General features: G+C 41.8%; 1 protein-coding gene across 13 annotated transcripts in view; it reads right to left on the minus strand.

Annotated features, from left to right (window-relative positions):
- Gpatch2l (G-patch domain containing 2 like) overlaps window positions 1-19,704 on the minus strand; it is a 53,895-nt gene that overhangs the window by 12,405 nt on the left and 21,786 nt on the right. For 5 of the 13 annotated variants that reach the window (XR_012907771.1, XM_075948676.1, XM_075948671.1 and 2 more), the window contains exons 6-8: window positions 16,633-16,700; window positions 15,134-15,173; window positions 12,983-13,068 (exon numbers count right to left, since the gene is read on the minus strand). Coding sequence is in view for 12 of the 13 variants with exons in the window: in XM_075948676.1 (XP_075804791.1) it covers window positions 12,983-13,068; window positions 15,134-15,173; window positions 16,633-16,700 (194 nt within the window). In the remaining variant the exon portion in view is untranslated. Of the gene's footprint in view, window positions 1-12,982; window positions 13,069-15,026; window positions 15,082-15,133; window positions 15,174-16,632; window positions 16,701-19,704 lie in introns of all 13 variants that reach the window. The other 8 variants (XM_075948675.1, XM_075948668.1, XM_075948669.1 and 5 more) reach the window with 3 other exon arrangements.

The raw sequence follows: 19,704 nt of genomic DNA on the forward strand, positions 1-19,704 counted from the left end.
GCTATCCTTACAAAGAATCAAAGTTCTATTCCCAGTACCTACATTAGGTGTCTTACACCTGCCTGTACTTTCACCTCCATGGGATCCAGGGCCCTCTTCTGGCTTTCATGGATACCCACATATATATGTGTACATGTGCCCGCACACATGTCTGGTGTAGCAGAACACCAAAGGTACATAGGATTTCTGTCTGGATGGATGGACAAATGCCTTGATGCCAAGACTTAGGAAAAGGAAGTAACACTACAGTATTGTGTTTCTGATCCAGAGACATGTACAGGCCAGTGTTCCACCTCTCCACAAGCAAGGGCCCTAACTGGGTCATGCTCTGCCACAGGGACTTCGGGTGTGCATTAACCATCTTTTCTCTTCACTGTAAGCTTATTAAAAAACAAACACGACAGCACACATGAGGGACCTCAAAAATTCTATGAGGTAACTTCTACAGCTAAGAAATACCTTCAGTGAAGTGGCTGGATACAAAATAAACTAAAAAAAAAATTTAGTAACCCTCCTATATACAAATGACAAATGGACTGAGAAAAAAAATTAGGGAAACAACACCCTTCACAATAACCACAAATAATATAAAATATCTTGGTGTAATTCTAACCAAGCAAGTGAAAGACCTGTTTGGCAAAAACTTAAGTTTTTGAAGGAAGAAACTGAAGAAAATATCAGAAAATAGAAATATCTCCCATGCTCATGGATTGGTATGATTAACATATTAAAATGGCCATCTTACCAAAAACAATCTACAGATTCAATGAAATCTCCATCAAAATTACAACATAATTCTTTACAGAACTTGAAAGAATGATACTCAACTTCATATGAAAAAAACAAAAAAACCTAGGATAGCTAAAACAATACTGTACAATAAAAGAACTTCTGGAGGTATGAACATTCCTGATTTCAAGTTCTACTACAGAGCTATAGCAATAAAATCCGCATAGTATTGGCACATAAACAGGCAGGTGATCAATGAAACTGAATTAAAAACCCAGGCATAAATCCTCATACCTATGGACATCTGATTTTTGATAAAGAAGTCAGAAATATATAACGGAAAAAAAGAAAGCATCTTCAACAAATGGTGTTGGATGCCAGTATGTAGAAGAATGCAAATAGATCCAAATCTATCACCCTACACAAAACTAGAGTCCAAACGGATCAAAGACCTCAACATAAACCAGATACACTGAACCTAACAGAAGAGAATATGGGGACCAGCCTTGAACAAACTGGCACAGGAGAAAACTGAGCAAAACACCAACAAAACAGGCACTAAGATCAACAATTAATAAATGGTGCCTTATGAAACTGAAAAGCTTCTGTAAGGCAAAGGACACCATCAAAAGGACAAAATGGCAGCCTACAGAATGGGAAAAGATCTTTACCAACCCCACATCTCACAGAGGGTTGATTTCCAAAATATATAAAGAACTCAAAAAACTAGCTATCAACAAACCAGATAAATTCAATTCCAATAACACAATTCAAATCCAATTTCAATTAAAAAAATAGGGTACAGATCTAAACAGAGAATTCTCAACAGAGGAATCTCAAATGGCCAAGAAGCATATAAAGAAATGGTCAACATACTTATCCATCAGAGAAATACAAATCAAAATGACTCTGACATTCCATCTTACACTTGTCAGAATAGTTAAGATCAAAAACACAAGGATGTTGACCAGTCACTGCTGGCAAGATATAGAGCAAGGGAAACACTCCTCCACTGCTGGTGGGAATAAATGCAAACTTGTACAGTCACTTTGGAAACCAGCATGGTGGTTTCTCAGAAAATAGGGAAACGACCTACCTCAAGACTCAGCATATATCCAAAGGATATTCAATCATACCACAAGGACACTGGTTCAACTATGTTCATAGCAACTTCATTCGTAATAGCCAGAAACTAGAACAACCTAGATGTCCATCAACTGAAAAATAGATTTTAAAAAAAAAGTGGTACATTTACACAAAGGAGTATTACTCAGCTGTTAAAAACAATGAAATCATGAAATTTGCCAGAAAATGGATGGAACTAGAAAAGAAAAGATTATCCCGAGTGAGGTACCCCAGACCCAGAAAGACAAACATGGAATGTACTCACAGGTGGATATTAGTCATAAAATAAAGCATAACCATGTTACAATCCATGGATCCAAAGAAGCTAAGTAACAAGGGGGGAGGACTCAAGAGGAAACACAGGACTCTCACTGTGAAAGGGAAATAGAACAGACCTCACAGGTGGATGGGGGCGGGAGGCACATAGATGGTGGGGAGGGCATGGGAACAGAAAGAGGGGAAGGATGGAGGGAGAGAGTACTAGGGAAGACAACTGGAATCAGGAGCATCTTTGGGATGAGCTAGAAACTCATGTGCAATGGAAACTCTCAGGAATTTATGAGGGTAACCCCTGGCTAAGACTCCTAGCAATGGGAGATGCAGAGCCTGAACTGGCCATCTCCTATAACCGGGCAAGATTTCCAATGGAGGGACTGGGACCGCAAGCCGGCCCCATTATTTTTTGACTTATAATTTGTCTTGCCTACAAGATATGCTGGGGTAAAGGTGGCACAGAAATTATAGCAGTGATCAACCAATGACTGGTCCAGCCTGAGACCCATAGCAGGGGAGGAAGCCCATTTCTGACAATGCCAGGAGGGCCAGGACCCAGAAGCTGGATAGCCCAGAGACCTAGGATAGAACCAAACATGACCAGAAAAAAATAGTCAATAAAATGATTCTTAACAATATTCTGCTGTACTCATAGATCTGGTGCCTCATCCAATTGTCATCAGAAAGGCTTCAGCCAGCAACTGATGAGAGCAGACGCAGACACCCACAACCAAACATTAGGTGGACCTCAGGGAATCCTGTGGAAAAGGGGGAAGAAGGATTATGGGAGCCAGACGGGTAAAGGAAACCACAAGAAAATCCACAGAATCAACTACCTTGGGCTCAGAGGGGCTCATAGAGACTGCACTGCCAACCAGAGAGCTTGTGCGGGACTGACCTAGGCCCTCTGTGCATCTTACAGTTGTGTAACTTCTTCTTCTTGTAGGGCTACTAACAGAGGGAGCAGGGGCTGCCTTCCCTCCTCTTAGGTTGCCTCATCCAGCCTTAATAGAAGAGGAGGCGCCTAGTCTTACTGAAATTTGATACGCCATAGCTGGCTGATATACAAGGGGGAGGGTGCTGTCCTTTTCTGAAGAGAAAGGAGGAGTAGATGGGGAAAGGGACTGGGAGGAGAGGAGGGAGGAAGGAAGGGGAAACTGTAATCTGACTAGGAAAATAATTGATTATTTAACTTTAAAAAGATAAAAATAAAGTTTATTTCAACCAACAAACCTATCTCTGGTAAGAAAAAAAAAAACAAGCCAACAACAACAAAAAACTCACCAACTTCCTTCTCAGAGTAAGTATTGGGAGCAGTTCTTAGGCCAGGACAGTAGGGAATGGGAAGAGAGATAGGAGAGAGAGGGGCAAGGGATTCTGGGCTTCTTCCTGGCAAGGTTCACTTTTAAATCTTTTTTTCAAAAGATAACACAAAAAACATTACTTTAAAAACAGCATTTACAGCTAGGCAGTGGTGGTAGCACACACCTTTAATCCCTGAACCTGGGAGGCAGAGGCAGGTGGATCTCTGAGTTTGAGAACCACCTGGTCTACAAGTTCCAGGACAGCCAGAGCAATACAGAGACACCTTTTTCAAAAAAACTAAACAACAACAAACAAACAAAACAAACAATCCAGCATTTAGGGGACTGGAGAGATGATGGTTAAGAAGACTGGTTGCTCCTACAGAAGACAAGATTCGATTCTCAGCAACCATTTGGCAGCTCACTACCATTGGTTACTCCAATTCCAAGGAATCAGAAGCCCTCTTGAGGCCTCCACAGGTACTGCATACACAATGCACAGATACACATGCTGGCAAAAAAACCCCACACATAAAATGAACAGATTTCCTGAAAACTGCTGGCTGGCAAGTGTTAGGAGACAGATGCAGACTTTGCTGAGTGGCATTTATTTCTATCACATCCATCACTTTCCAAGCTCTGCATGCTTATGTCTGTAATATGATGAAAGGCCCAGATTGCCAACTTACTTGTCTTACATTTTCAAGGAATATGCTTTAAGTAAAAATATGAATTTGTTAATGTACCAAAATGCTTAAATTCTAACCACTTTAAATGAAAATATAGCAGTTATAAAAATACTTTTTTTAGCAAATGGAATTAAGTACCACTTATTAGAGTGTCCATTATATGTTGATAGGGGCTACTGTGGACTCACCGTAGACGTCAGAGGGGTCTACACTCTCCTGCCTCATCTCTGCCAAGCAACACAAAGACTTGAGGATAAATGCTGCTGCACTAAATGACCTAAACCTATCATTGCTGCTGCTGTTGTGAGAGACAGGGTTTCTCTGTGTAACAACCCTAATCCTTCTTCTAACTGCTACCTGGAACATCTAACTCCTTTAACTTCTGGAACTCTCTCTAGTTACAGCTGAGGAAAAAATAGAAGATTCCTAAGCAAACCAAGCAAAAAAATGTTAGGTGATCATTTTGCCTGATTATAAAGTTTGTTATTTCTCTATGAATTATTTCTTTTGACTCAATAGTTGTTTTGTGTCTTCCAACATTAGCTAAATTCTTACTGAGTGCCTACTATGTGCCACACACAGTACTAAACACTAGGAACACAGTGATGAGCAGACCTTACCTTCCAACCAAGTCTGATCTGCTTTTCTGGGAACAGAAAGTGAGTAACACAGAGACTGGAGTGTTGAGAACGAGAAGGCATGTGCTGTCCTAAGTCTCAGTATAAACATGCTTTCCCTCTTATAACACTGAAGCCCAGCCCCAAACTAGAGAACTGCTTCACAGGAGGTAGGCCAAAAACATGAGAGAGATTTTGCTCTATGCCCCTTCCTTATCAGGAGTTGAAGAAGGAACAAGGAAAGGTCAAACTATGACAAGAGGACAGCAAGACATGTTTCTCTCTTTGGTATTAGGGGCATACTGGCTTGGGTGTTCCAAGGTCCAGTGCTTGGGAAGAACATGAAAAAACGAAGGAGAAGGACCCAGAACAAGCCAGAGGAGGAGAAGCTGAGTGCTCTAACACAGGGGACCAGAAAGGGAACCCGCTGGCTCGTTTCTGGGGGGCTTGGGTTCCTCTGGAGACTGCTGGCAAGTGGACAGACAACTTCTGTTTCCTGCCCAAACAGTTCTGGGGTGTGTGTGTGTGTGTGTGTGTGTGTGTGTGTGTGTGTGTGTGTGTGTTCCAAAATAATTCAAGAGTGGATGTAAAAATATTTTAAGGGAGGAAATAAAAATAAAGAGACTGAGCTCCCACCCACATTCACTTATGGGGATCTGATTCCCGGCTTTTATGTGTTGCTTACCGGTGTGTGCTATTTTATTTTGTGACAGTCAGTCCCAGTCACTCAGAACAACAAAACATCACATCCCATTCACAGAAATGTGAGGTAAGAGTCAAGTTCACTGGCCTGCAGAGCCCCACCATAGTAAGAGAGGCAGAGGACTTACAAGACCTAACCAGAGACGTGAGCATTCCTGTGCTACAAACCGTATGTGTTGGGGAAAGGATTATCCCAGCCACTCAGGAACAAGGACAAAGTATTTGGAAGTTAGACCTGTGTGTCTAACAGGTTAAAACACCACTCCTGACTGTATGATAAATGGTTACTGGAACCATGTAAGAAGCTTTCGTAAAGTACACACATCTGGCTAAGATCTGCATTTAGTATACAGAACTGGTAAAAGTTTTATTTTGAAATGTGTTCCTAGGTAATTCTGACAGCACTGTGATAACCCAGTCAATAACAGAGGTTTAAATCTTAGGCTAGATGTTAATTAAATAAATATAGGTTTAAAATAATAAAAATATAGTTCCCAGTCTAGACACCAAGAACCCAAAGAGAGAGCCTGTCTCCTCTTGCTACATTTCATCTGCCTGGTCTCAGGACTATCTGCCTACAGGTCAGTGAGTACTTGGCACAGGCAGTTCTTTCACAGTATGAATGCTGGAATCCGTATTTCTCCTACTGGTGGCATAGTCTCCTACTGTGGATTGTGGCAGCATTTGCCACACTCACATAAAGACCAGGCCCAACACTTATATACCAGCACTAGGGAGGCAGAGACAAGTGAATTCCTACAGTTCACTGGAGGGTCGGTGAGACACCTCAATGGGTAAAGGTTCTTGTTGCCAAGGCTGATGACCTGGATTTGATCCCCAGGACCCACGTGGTGAAAAGAACCAACTCCCACAAACTGCCCTCTGACCTCAACATGAGTGCTATGGCACAGATGCCCCTCCACAAGAAATAAATGCCAAAAAAAAAAAAGTGGCAAGCATCTGAGGAAGACGCCAACAGTGATTTCTGGATTTAATGTTCAAGCAGTTAGACACACACACACGCACAAACATGCACACACACCACATAAACATGCAACCCTCCACACACAATACACCAAAGAAGGGAAAGGGTAGGAAAAAGGAATAATTATTAGTAAATAATACACTTTAAAAAATATATTCCTTCATAAGCAACCAGTAAATTCTTCTCCTGTGAAGGTGAATGGTAAGATTAACAATTAATGAAAAGAGAATTCGTTATATCCTCATATAAATACAGCATTCCTACTTTATTTTTTCTGCAGAGAATGAAGGGTCAGGTGAGCTGCCCAAACTGTGGCGTTACTTAGGAAACTGGGCGGATTACTATGTCCCAGGGGCAGGAATGTACTTTTAGGGGGAAAAAATACTTTGAGAGAAATACATGCATGTTTAATAGAACCAGTGCTGGCAAAAAAAAATAACTCAAGTGACTGCTTCTGGCTTAGAACAAAGATACTGCAAGTCGCTCAGAGGAGCAAAAGCAGTCTTTGTCTGCCAATGGCAAGCTAATCTAAGGAACAGTTCACCTTCAAACTGCTTGTCTTTAAAAGCTATGAAAAAGTTCATTTTTGGTGTTTGAAACAACAACAAAAAGAGGCATTTGTTTGCTCTATTTTCTCCTTAGTTAACACCTGAGGGATAATGGGTGTTAGTGAGCACCAAAGGTCATATAGCATATATTCTAATTATTCTCCTTAATTACAAATTCATTCACCTCAATCTTTTTTTCAACAATTTATGGAGGCTTGCCCTGTTAAAAGTCTATGCTCCAGGCACACAGGGCAGATTCGTGGTGAATGAATCAAGGAACAAGTCAAGCACTGGGTAAAATGAGGGAGAGGAAAATTACATGTGGAGAAGCAGGAAGAACCCCGTCTCACCTGTGATCGTATCTTCAGGGTCCTGGCATTTATTAAACACCTAGGTGGGGAAAGAATTTCCTTCACCGACCTGCACAGGCCTGTGACACAAAGGGGACAGACCCACTTCACAATTATACAAGGGACAACGTTCAACTAGCAAGAAGAGACCCTGACAACTCCCTGATGGCCTTCCCTTTAAGCCTAACCCTTAGCAGCCTGTGGCAAAGGGCTCACAGCATTTAAAACTGTCTCTAAGCTCTTCCCTTGGTGTGGTCAAGGCAGGATGTCACCCACAGGAGCAGAATCACCTGGCATCCGCTGGAAGATATATATTACAATGGAAGGACAAACAGAAACTGCTTTCATCACTCCACACACGCAGTAAGACGGCAGCCACCCAAGAGCCCCTGTAAACAAGCCCCTTCAAAAGAAGCAGAAGATTCAAGAACTGTGTGTATACAGCAGGAGGTTCTAACAGGCATGGACAACCTATGGATATATATGGATACCATTACAGAAAAACCCTTCCTCACACATGGCTGAAACCAAGACACTAAAGAGTTGAGCGGGGGCTACTGTGTGTCACAGCAGCCCAGACAGACAGAGGACTAATAAAAGGTTCCTTTCCCCAAGCCCTGGGGTAAAACCTGAGGCTGTTTATTATGGCTCCAAAGGTCAAAATTAATAGCATGAATTGAGTCTTCTTCTTGCTCTTTGAAACTCCTTGTCAAGTGGCATAGCCAGCTGGGCACACAACTCTGATATGCAGATCATAATGCTTGTGAACAGATAAAATGAATTACAATGAGCTAGGTCCATCATATTTCAACTCTCTAATGGGTAGGAAGGCCCCTCTTTCTACCCAAGCACTGTCCAAATGTCTCTTCTTAGAGTCAACTTGAGGCCACTTAAGGCCCTGAAATCTGTGCAGCATCTCATTAGCAAATAAGTCTGGAGCCAGCTCAAAGGTCTTAAAATTGAAATCACCCTAAGAATAGGATAGGGAAGTAACCCCAAAATAATGTTGATTGTCAGGCTGCTTAATATTTACATACATTATTTCATTTCAATCCTTGCTAGTCAAGTAAGAAAACCTTTGCACTTTTAACACGTGGAAACTGAGGAACAATGGAGGTTAAGCTTTGTCCAGGTAAACCCAAGAAACTAATCGGAGTCTACCGTACATTACTAATTCCCATGCTCTTAATGCTTTCTGCCCAACATCTCAGGAGCAATGAAAACAACGGGAGATGCTGAGACTTTTTGTTCTCTCAGTAAAATCCATGTTTATTATATGAATACATGCTTGGGAATCTGCTATCCTTACTCAGTTGAAAATAAGCTTTCACAAATGGAAAAGCTTATTTGCAAGGAAACTGGCTTATTTAGGGGAAAAAGGACACTAGAACAGTGTTTCCTGTTTCAGAACTTAGAGAATAATTGGAAATAGATGCATTTCCAAATCAGGGGGAAGGACAAAGGAATCAGAGAAATCTAAAACTGCCACAAAGCACTCAACTATGCAAGCCAATAACATGTGTCAGAGGGAAGTGACTGGTAGTCTCTACTTGCTTTCTGAAGGTAGTATGTTAAGGGTAGGTTCTTCACAATCTCATCTTGGGGAAAGCTGCCTATAGCTCTGGTCTCATTATGAATTTATCTGCAATACCACTGCCTCTAGCAGAACATCAACCACCCCATCTGGCTGTTTGCAGAGCAACGATTCTTAGTATTGCACACTACTACTTCAACAGCAAATGCCAACGTTAGCATGCTAGCAAACAAAACTAAACTAAAACAGCTGTATGGAGTTTACCCAGACAGTCAAATGTTTATGCAACCCTCCACGCCAATGAACCTCAGCCTGTGAATGAAACTTCATCAACTGTGTGCCACATGCCGTGCTAGATAACTCTTCTTCACCAGAACAGCATCTCTGGAGCTAATGGAATCCCAGTGGTCTGCCTCCATGAAGAATGATGCTCACAATACCAAAGCATGGAACCTGCGCCCGTTACACAATAGGTGCCCTATTAGGGCCAGTCATGAAACCACCAGGACTCTGGGCAACAGTTCTTAACCCTGGTTGCATAGTAGTCACCTCAGAAGCTCAAAGATCACATCAACGCCTGGGCTTTTCCCCAGACCAACAGCATTTGATCTGTGAAAGTCAGGCTCAGCATGGATGGTCATTACTCTTGTTTTTAATTTGTATGCATGTGAGTGTTCACATATGTGCTTTTCTGTGTACATTTACATCAGGTGCTCTTGTATGTGCATAGAGACTGCAGGTTGGTATTAGGCATCTTCCTCAATTGTCTTCCAACTTTTGAGACAGTCTAGGGCTCCCTGATTTGTCTAGAGTGTCTGACTAGCAAACCCCAGGAATCCTCTTGTCTCTGCCTCCCCAGTGCTGAAATTATAGATGCATACTGTGGTGCCTAGCTTAAGAAAGAGAGAGGCAGAGAGAGGCAGAGAGAGAGAGAGAAAAGAAAGGAAGAGAAAAAAAACGAGTGCTAGAAATCAAACTCAGGTCCAGTGCTTGTACAGCAAGTACTTTATCAATTAAGCCTTTTCCCTTAGTACCTATGAATACATTTCTTAAGGCTTCTCAGATGACTCCCAAGTAGTCAGGGTTGAAAACTACCACCAAACTGAAGTATTCCTAGAGAGGACCTACAAATTTATTGAATGTTATAACAACCACAAAAATCTCCCTCCTGCCCCTTTCACCTGCCAAATGACACATTTATACAGTCTTACTTTAAATTAGGTCTCATTATTTATTTGCTTATAGTGAAATGCTAAACTACAATACTTGAGGTCACTCACCACACCTTAGTGGCCTCAGCTTATTCTGAAATCCCAAGCTGTATGGTTTTGAGGTGGCCGTGTTCAGATGCTGAAGGCGAGCAGAGTGCAGACGACACTGTCCAGCAAGGAAGGAGCTCGGCTCAGATCCCTGACAGGAGGCACCCTTCAGAGCCCAGGCATGATTATCAGACTCTTTGTGCTCTTAAAGGAGAGTAATTATAGGCATGTGAAAAAAGGGAAGCACTCCCTGAGGAACTCTTCCTCACATGCTTCCCAAGAGGCATGAGGGCCATTAAAAATTCCATGATGAAGAGGAAAAACAGCCTGGGAACAGCCAGGAGGCAATACAGCAAATTAATACAGCAGCCCTCCTCAGGGAAAGCTGTGATAAAACAGGAAACACTCTCTCTTTGCAAAATAAAATTATACCACTAATGATAACACAGTCACCACACACGCGCACAAATCGTTCTAATGATGGGTGTAAAATTCCCAGTGCTGCCCAGATGCTTTGAAAGACATTTCTTCTTACTACAAATAAAACGGGACAAGGAAAAGATAAAATCTCCGTTCGAAACACTTTTTAATGCAGTCATTCAGCTGCCTCCTCTCCATCACTCTGCTCCTTACACCTCTTCTCGATGCAAGGCTTTTGCTAAATGGTCCACTCTTCTTAAAACGCACGGTTCCAGAACCTACTGTACACGTGCCCCAAAGTAGAGTTAGACAGGCCCTGCTCCAGTGACCCTGATGCATGAGGACCCCATCACTCTACAGGGTTGAGAGCTATCCCTAAGATCTCAGTGTCTCTCACGCATATTTTCTGAAACCTGCACTGAGGATACCTGCTCTGCTCATACCATAGAGTAGCACTTTCCAAATCTTCTTGTGTTTTTCACTGGGTGAAAACTGCGAAGGAGCAGGAGAGAGTATACATACAACACACACAGAATGTGCATACTTGTGGTACTAGGCCAAACAGAGATACAATTTAAAACAAAGAAAAATTTTAAGGATAAAATAATGAATGCTAACTCAAACATTTTTCCCCCAACTTCAAAGAAACTATCCAGCTTACTAATTTACGACTGCTACCTAAAGACAAGACAAAGACAACTAGTAATCACCACCATCCTCTCTTTTGCTTCTAGCAAGAGTTCAAAACAACAGCAGCACTCCCCTGAGCTGCGGGCACTAGAAGTTTTCTTAATGTTTCCAGGGGCAGCAATACATGCCAGTCAAGAGAGCAACAATAACAACAGAATAACAGGGTGCATAAGTGTCATGAATCGAGTTCTGGGTACTGGCCACAGGAGGGCTTCTAATGGAAGAAGACAGCAATGCTGATGTTGCCTTAAGTACAGTTCAGGTAGCAGACATGGAGGAAGGAGAGCAGAGGAATCCACTCTGTGCACTGGATTTATGTGGTACTGTTCATCTGTCTTCCCACAGAACATGCATAACTACTACTTTATTATCAAGACAAAACAGAGGCATGTTCTTCTTTGGACTGCGATCTAGAAAACCTCCCATGGGCCTGCATTAGGAGCCCCACCTCTGTGTGTTGGGGTGGGGGGAAGCTTTATCATAGCTGTCAGTTTCCATATCTGACTTTCTTTAGAGAGCTTCAGTTCTAAACTAAAAGCCTTGCACACAGTAGGGAGTCAACAAATGCTGAATGAATGAATGATAAACACACAGCATGATACTGGAGTAAAGGCCTACAGTGGAAGTTTGTATCACCTCCCAATTCCACATTCTTAGCAACACTAAGATCTAGCAGTAGGTTATGCTCATTATCCAACTCTTTGTAACTATGTCCAAGGAACAGCTACTTCTTTGTGCAGCTACAGCACAAGTCTATGAGCTCACTTACTTAAGAGCTGACTAATAAAAAAGTATCAGAAGCTGGGTGGAGTGCCATATCCTTTAATCCCAGCACTTGTGAGGCAGAGGCATCTGTGAGTTCAGGACCAGGCTGGTCTACATAGTTCCAGGACAATCTACACAGTGAAAGTGGTAGCCTGTCTCAGAAAACAAAACAAACAAAAAACAAAATAAAAGGCATCAGGACCTTGGGAAAGAAATTCTTCATGCTACTAAAAATAAGAAGACTATTAGCTGTTCTATGCACAATAACACTGCTAAGAAATACTATCATCAAACCATACCCACTTCCTTGTCACCTGAATTAAGAGAATCCATAATGAGAAATGTGTTATATACATAAAGAAAACCTAACAAGTGCCAGGTGCACATGCTGAGATTTATCAGGGAATTAGACAAGGTTTCTACACCCTAGAGAAGACAATGGGGTAGGGGTAGAATTTTAAATAAATTAGTTCACATATTCACTACAGACAACGGTAAGAATTAGGGAGGAAACAAACAGAGTAACCAGATGGTGCTGCAGATGACCCCTTAGTTATCCAGGGGTTCAAAGAGGATTCCAGGCAATGAGAACGAGAGCAAAGGTCCAAGGCAGGAAAGGCTACCATTTTTAAAGAAGAAAATGAAGCTCCCTAATACTGTTAATCTTTCCGCTCAGAGAATGGACGGAACTGTATGAAAGGAAGCTGGCCATGTTGGCAGAAATCAGATTATGCAGGGCTTTGCAGGTCATGGCAAGGGACATTAATAATGTTCTTTGAAGATGGGCTTTTAGAAGCAGAAATAATGCAAAATATGGGCCAGAAGACATATAAATTCCTCCACCCTCAGCCTGTTTCTGCATCTGTGAAACATCAACTCACCTCTGAAGGATCAAATCAGATCCTGTGCACATATACTATATAATCTCAAGGGTTAAGAAGAAGAACACAGCATTTTCTAAAAGAAAATAATCGCTACTGGGAGTCAATTACCTGGCAGAGCAGTGTGCAGGGGAACACCTTCGATGAGAAGAGTCAGCAAGAACATCCAGGGAGTAAAGGGGGGAGAGAGGATTAAACTGTAGGGATAAATCAGACTGTTTTAGTACGGCTTCACTGAAAGAGACCTGATTCCAAAGAGCAGCCTACATGCTCTCTTTGACTATGTCCAACCCTTCTACCATAAGCATTGGTATCATTCAATAAAGTTGTACATTTCTAGCCTTATGTCCATGATGTCCCAGCATATAGCAGACAAAACTATTTCATATCAAACAAACTGTTAAGCAATAATCACTTAAATGGCAAAATACAGTACTTCTTAATGGATAGTCCAGGAACTTACACCTAGTGATTATCCACTAACTATCAGCCTTTTCCCAAGAGGACTAGCATGACATTGCCCTTCCAAGGACACCCCAGCACACAGCGTAAGTACAGTGCAAACAGAAGGTGCCTAGACTTGAAATGCCGAGCTAACTGAATCACACTGATTTGCTTATGTTCAGAAGTTGCATCACCTCTGAATTTTGCTAGCCTTCTCTCGAGGGCCATCTTACCTGTCTTATGGGTTACTGGCAGTGCTAACTCAGGTACTGCTTTTCAGGTCATAAAGTAATTTCAGTTTCTCACCTATTGACCCTAAAAGGTGACTGAGAGGGTGAGAGTGCAGCACATATGTTAGCATACCATCCTTAGCAGCAAAATTACAAAGCCAAACAGGAGGCTGAAGATCAAACAGGGTACTGTGCACAAAGCACCTCACTTTATGTTTGCTAGCCTTCTTTGTGCTTTTCCTGCAAACAGTCCTTTGAAAAATGGGTACCTTAAGGACTTAAGTCTGAAAGAACTTGAGTGGTAACTTCAAACATAGTTTAAAAAACAAAAACAGAAACAGAAACTTAGCTAGTCCACACAGCTTTGCAACTTCAGGAAAATAGTAGAAACCCATGATGCATTGTTCCTCACTTAAGGAATGTGGAGCAAATGATGGGCGGAAGTCCTGCCTTTGCATGCTCTGAAGCAAATACAATCCACACTCTAGTTTAACAGTCCCCAAATCTCTTGCATGCCACCTCATGACCCGTTCTTTATCTGCCTACCACCTGCATTACACCAATTTCTTAAACTCAGCTTTATCCTGTTTCCACAAGATAAGTCTGACACAGTTACATTTTTTTCTAATGCATTTATTAATATATAACTTAAAATACATAAATTAAAACCATCTCATAAACACACACTGGTTTTATCTTCCACTGTTCTAGTTAATTGTGAAACAAAAACTTCCCAGTGAACTTTGCAAATATAAACTGTGTAACATAATAAAATGCTAAGTAGCCCCAAAATAACCAACCAGTCAACCAAAGAGCAAGAGGAAGCCTGAGAAATTTTGCCCATCAGTTTTCATCAATTTCACAGCTAAGAACTACCCTCACCTCTAAGCTGAAAGGGTTTCAAACATATATAAACCTAACAAGAACGACCATGAGTCACTTTTAAATCACAGACCCACTCAAGGTCTGAGTATATTAAGGCCTCCACAAAGGAAAAGGAAAAGACAAAGAGGAAAGGCTCTAAGGCCGTGATCACTTCCCCAGAAGGAGCTCAACCTCTGCATCCTGTGCTCAGAAGTCACAGCACAGGATTCGCACGGCAAACTAAACCAGAGACATGAGACTCACTTTACATTTTTAATCAAAGTTCAAAACTAAAGGAATGGACTCAAGGGTTAAGAGCAAACACTGCTCTTCCAGAAGACTCGAGTTTGGTTCTCATTAGCACTCATGTCAGGCAGCTCCCAACTGTCTGTAACTCCAGCTCCAGCAGATCGGACGCCCTCTGGCCTCTGAAGGCACCTGCGCTTACATGTACATATATCCACATGGACACATAAGTGTGTTACTACTAAGAAGCTGACAAATGCAGCTGAATCTAATCTAATCTAACTGGCCACAGTTCTTACAGGTGAGCAAGGGCAGTCTTGGAACACAGCTCTCAAAAAAGTCAAGAGTGATCGGGAAGTGATCTTACTCACCTCATGTGCACAAGCAGAAATGGGAGGAAAATCAGAAGCCAATGCCTTATTCTTTCTAAAGAAAAGGAAATTGAATGATAAAAGATGACCCAAAAAAGTTATCTTACCTGCTTTCGTTCTCTTTTTCCAGCTGATGGTAACCAGAAACTAAAGAGAGAATAACAGGAAAGAAAACAATGAAAGAAGTGATAGGAAAAGTATGAGGGAAGAAGGTAAAAGGTGGGATACTCAAGTGAAGACAAAGAAGGAACTGGGCAGGAAGCAGCTGAAGAAGGACACCCGTGTGAACGAGTCTCCTGAAGTGACTCTTCAGTGGAGAAGGCAGACAAGGGACAGTCAACTAAGACAACAGCCTTATCTCAGCTATGCAGTGAGAAAAAGACGTTAGATATGTACAGGACTGCCCTTGGGCACTGACCATAATGATTAAGGAATAAATTATACAAGTTCTTTAACATATACAAATATGGGGAACTTATTATTACATGGGTAGTTGTATATGATATGTGTGCAGGAGTGTAAGTTCACAGGAGCACGTGTGTGGAGGTCAGAGGTTAATGGCTGATGTCTTCCTGGCTTACTCTCCACTTCATTTATTGAGGCAAGGTCTCTCACTGAACCTAGAGTTCCCTGGGATCTACTTCTCAAGTGCTGATATTACAAGCAGGCCTACCACATCTGCCTGCTTCTTCATGTGGGTGTTGGGGATCCCAACTCTGGTCCTTATGATTGATCCCTGAGCCATCTCTCCAGCCCCAACATGTATGTATTTACTCAGCAGATATTCAAATTTTTGCCAAGGAAGACCCACAGGAAGGCAAAGCACACAGCAAAGCCAACCGTTTAGGAGACGAAGCAAGGCAAATGATTCCTGTGTAGCTACAGTCATGCTTCCGACTGCATTCACCATAGTAACAGGGACAGAAATAGTTCTCCTTAAAGAGGTCTGAAGGAGAACAGAAGCAATCAGACATTTGGAATGACCATTAAAAAAATTAGGAGAGAAAAATGCATTTAAATTATTGTATCTAGCCGGGCGGTGGTGGCGCACGCCTTTAATCCCAGCACTCGGGAGGCAGAGGCAGGCGGATCTCTGTGAGTTCGAGACCAGCCTGGTCTACAGAGCTAGTTCCAGGACAGGCTCCAAAACCACAGAGAAACCCTGACTCAAAAAACCAAAAAAAGAAAAAAAATTATTGTATCTAGTGGTGGACTCATAGTACCTAGAAATATAACAGGGAACAAAGTAAAAAAAAAAAAAAACTCTAGAAAGGAGAAAGAAATAACTGTCATCTTAAAAAATTTCTAATTATCGTGTGTGCCACAGTACACTTGGGAGGGTCAGAGAACAACTCTGTGGAGTTGGTTCTTCCCTTCCACCTTAGCGTAGGTCTGGGGATTAAACAACAACAGGTGGCAAGCACTTTTAGCCACAAGCCATCTTGCTGGCCTGACTTCATCCATCTTAACTGTGAGGAAATATCAATCTTTAAGATCCCCTCTTTTGGCTCTGAAGTCTAATAGAAAGATTGCTTTATAAAAAGCCTTCTCTACCGCTTTCTCCAAGGACCAGGCTAGGACAGCCAGCAGGCATTTAGGCACTTACTCTTTCTGGCCAGGGTCACTGATGATATGGCTTATCCTCTCAGTTCCTAGACTGCTTAGGCTGGTCTCCTAAAAGGATAAGAACAAGAGTGTCGTCAAACCACAGAAGCAAATATATACATTTTAAGCTGTCGCCAAGCTTAATTTTTTTCTAACTATCCCAGCCAATAAGGTTGTGTCAATCTTAAAATCCAACAGCAACTATTTTTTTTAATGTGAGTCCATCTTAGAAGAATCATCTATTATCTAGCTAGTTTCTGCTGACTCAAAACGACTTAAAAAGCCATTATAAATACTGTTTGTTGGACTTGGGATTCTTTCCTATTTTAAATTTAGTTTTGTATAAGCGTGTGTGCCGGTACATGTGTGGGCAGGCAGTAAGCGTGTGCATGAATGGCTGAGGTGCTATTCTTCAGGCATTGTCTACATTGTTTTGAGACAGTCTCTTGTGGCCTGAGCTTACCAAGCAGACTAGGCTGTCTGATCAGTGAGCCTCAGATACCTTCCTGCCTCCTCCTCCCCAGGACTGGGATTACAAGCATGCCACCGCACCTGAGGTTTTTTCCCACATGGTTCTGGGAAACACACTCAAGTACTCTGCAAGCACTTTGCCAGCTTGAGCTTTCTCTCCAGTAGTTTATTTTTTAATTAATACATAAGTGAAATATAAATATAACAAGTAATGTTTTAGCATGTGTATGTGTTGTTTACTGTTTAGATGTGTATGCAATTTTAATATAGTAATACTTCCTGGAGTACTAATATAATAATTATAACAATGGAACAAAAATATTTCCTAGAGTACTAGAGTATAAAGAAGCAGAAAAACCTTTTTGGAAGATTCAACACCATTTATTTATTTATCTATGAGGCACGGTTTCACTGTGTGGCTAATGCTGGTCTCCAGCTCCTGCTCCAGCTTCCTGAGTGTTGAGATTGGAGGTATGTGTCACCACACTCAGCAACAGGACCAGTTTTTAGCAGAAGAGCACACTAAGCTCCATGAACTATTTGACTGAGGCTCAACAAGCACCAAGAACAAACACTGACTGAACCCTCACTGAATATCTGCTGAATGCATGTCTATGTGTTAAAGAACTTGTGCTACAAACAAAATAAGCAGCCTGGCTAGATACACACGGTTCAGTGGTAGAGGGCTTGCCTAGCATGCACGAGGCTATGACACCACAAAGCACCACAACAAACAAAACCCACAAAGATTACCACTGTGTTCCGTCCCTTGAACATTATTTTAAAGTAAAAGCAGAAGGCTGTATAAACTGATTCTTAAATCCAGGGCTCTCAGGACTGCAGTGTGAAAGCATACCGGGAACACCACAGCAAACCAGACATCTCCACTGGAGGGTGGCAGAAGGCACTCACCCTTCCCTAAGGAGCACATACAATAATATCTGTCATAGCAACCTGCACAGAAACAACAGTCACACACAAGAGGAAGTGCTAAGGCGAGAGGACACAAGTCACAGGCATGAGTGTCGGTGCTACTCAAACACATCTGTATCCCGGCATTTGTACTCGACTATGTGTATGCGTTAGCTTGAAGAATAGGAAACACACCTGAACAGAACCACCAGCTTTAGAAAAATTACTCTGAGGTCAGATTCTGAAGATGGGTGGTGCTAAGGGGAAGGTCACACGTTACATTCTTCGTATTTTTCACCTCTGGCTATGCCTCCAGATCAGACACAGAAGGTAGAGAGGCCAGGGGAAAGATGGGTGAATAATGAGCTATTTGTTATAGCAGAAAAATTATTAACTTAAAATGCCATAATAGTTAAATTTATAGTTTATTACTGTGTAAATTACAAGCAGTACTTTGTGTAATTAGCAGCTCGCTGGCAAGGAGCTGCGAATGAAACTCATTATTTATGATCATTGTTTAGAGGAGAAGAGAGGGACTGGAGAGGGGCATGGAGAACAGAGAGATGACCTCTGCTAGAAATGACAGCTCTCCCTTTAAGGTGATGAGGACCAATTTAAAAAGTACATCTTACCCTATTCACTTGAGATCATTAGCTCTTGTCCAATAAACCCTAGGTTCCTCTCAAGCACACTCAAGAGAGCCTTCAGGATGAACTAACTCACATCCACGGAAGCAGAAAGCGCTTCCTTTGTTGAGCTTAAAGAAAGGCAGCAGGTGGTGGGGAGAACATTACTTTACCTATCAATGGGAGGGGAAAGTAAAACCTCACTGTCTACTCTCAAGCTTCTGTCTTCCTTAACCCCATCTACACAGAAGCTCCCTGTCAAGAGTGAGCTCCCCAATCCTACAACAAGGGTATTGGTCCATGGTCTATACATGGAGTAAGCCAAAACGAACATGGTGGGATTCTTCCAGTGATCCAATGTCTCTCTAGTTAGAGACTGGAATTGGAATTTAAAGATAAGAAATAAGAATCTGGCTGGAGAGATAGCTCAGTAGGTAAAGGCACTTGCTACCAAGTCTGATGATCTGAGTTCAGTTCCCAGGATCCATATGACTGAAGGAGAGAAGTGATTCCTGCAAACTGTCTTCTGAGGTAAACACACACAAAGTCATTAACCTCACCTCTTGGACCACCCCATGCCAAAAACTTCAGAAAATAGCTCTCTGGGTAGAATACAACACAAAGTAGTAGCCAGATGATTGTGACCGACAACCACACACACGGCTTGACAAACATTGTAGCAGGCATTCTAAATGTTTGACCAACTCTTCCTTATTACCATCTTCCCTGCCTGGCTAGGGAACCTTTGCCTTAGCCTATTTCTCAATCTCTGGAATACAATTTGAATCAAAAGCTAGGTGCATGCCTATAATACTAGACTTCAATAAGTTAGACAGAACACTTTCAAGTTGAAGGTCAATCTGGGACACAAAGTAAGTACCAGGACAGTCTGGACTTCATATGGAGACACTGTCTCCAAAAGGTTAAAAAATAAAAATAAATTTAGTTTAAAAAGAATAAAGTTACCATAGGTTCAAGTCTCTATTCTGCTACTTGGATGCAAAAAAATGCCACACATTTCTTACTTCTTTGAACCTAAGCTTTCTTTGTGGGCTGAAGGAAGA

Source organism: Microtus pennsylvanicus, chromosome 14, assembly GCF_037038515.1.
Source record: "Microtus pennsylvanicus isolate mMicPen1 chromosome 14, mMicPen1.hap1, whole genome shotgun sequence".
NCBI classification, from domain to species: domain Eukaryota; kingdom Metazoa; phylum Chordata; class Mammalia; order Rodentia; family Cricetidae; genus Microtus; species Microtus pennsylvanicus.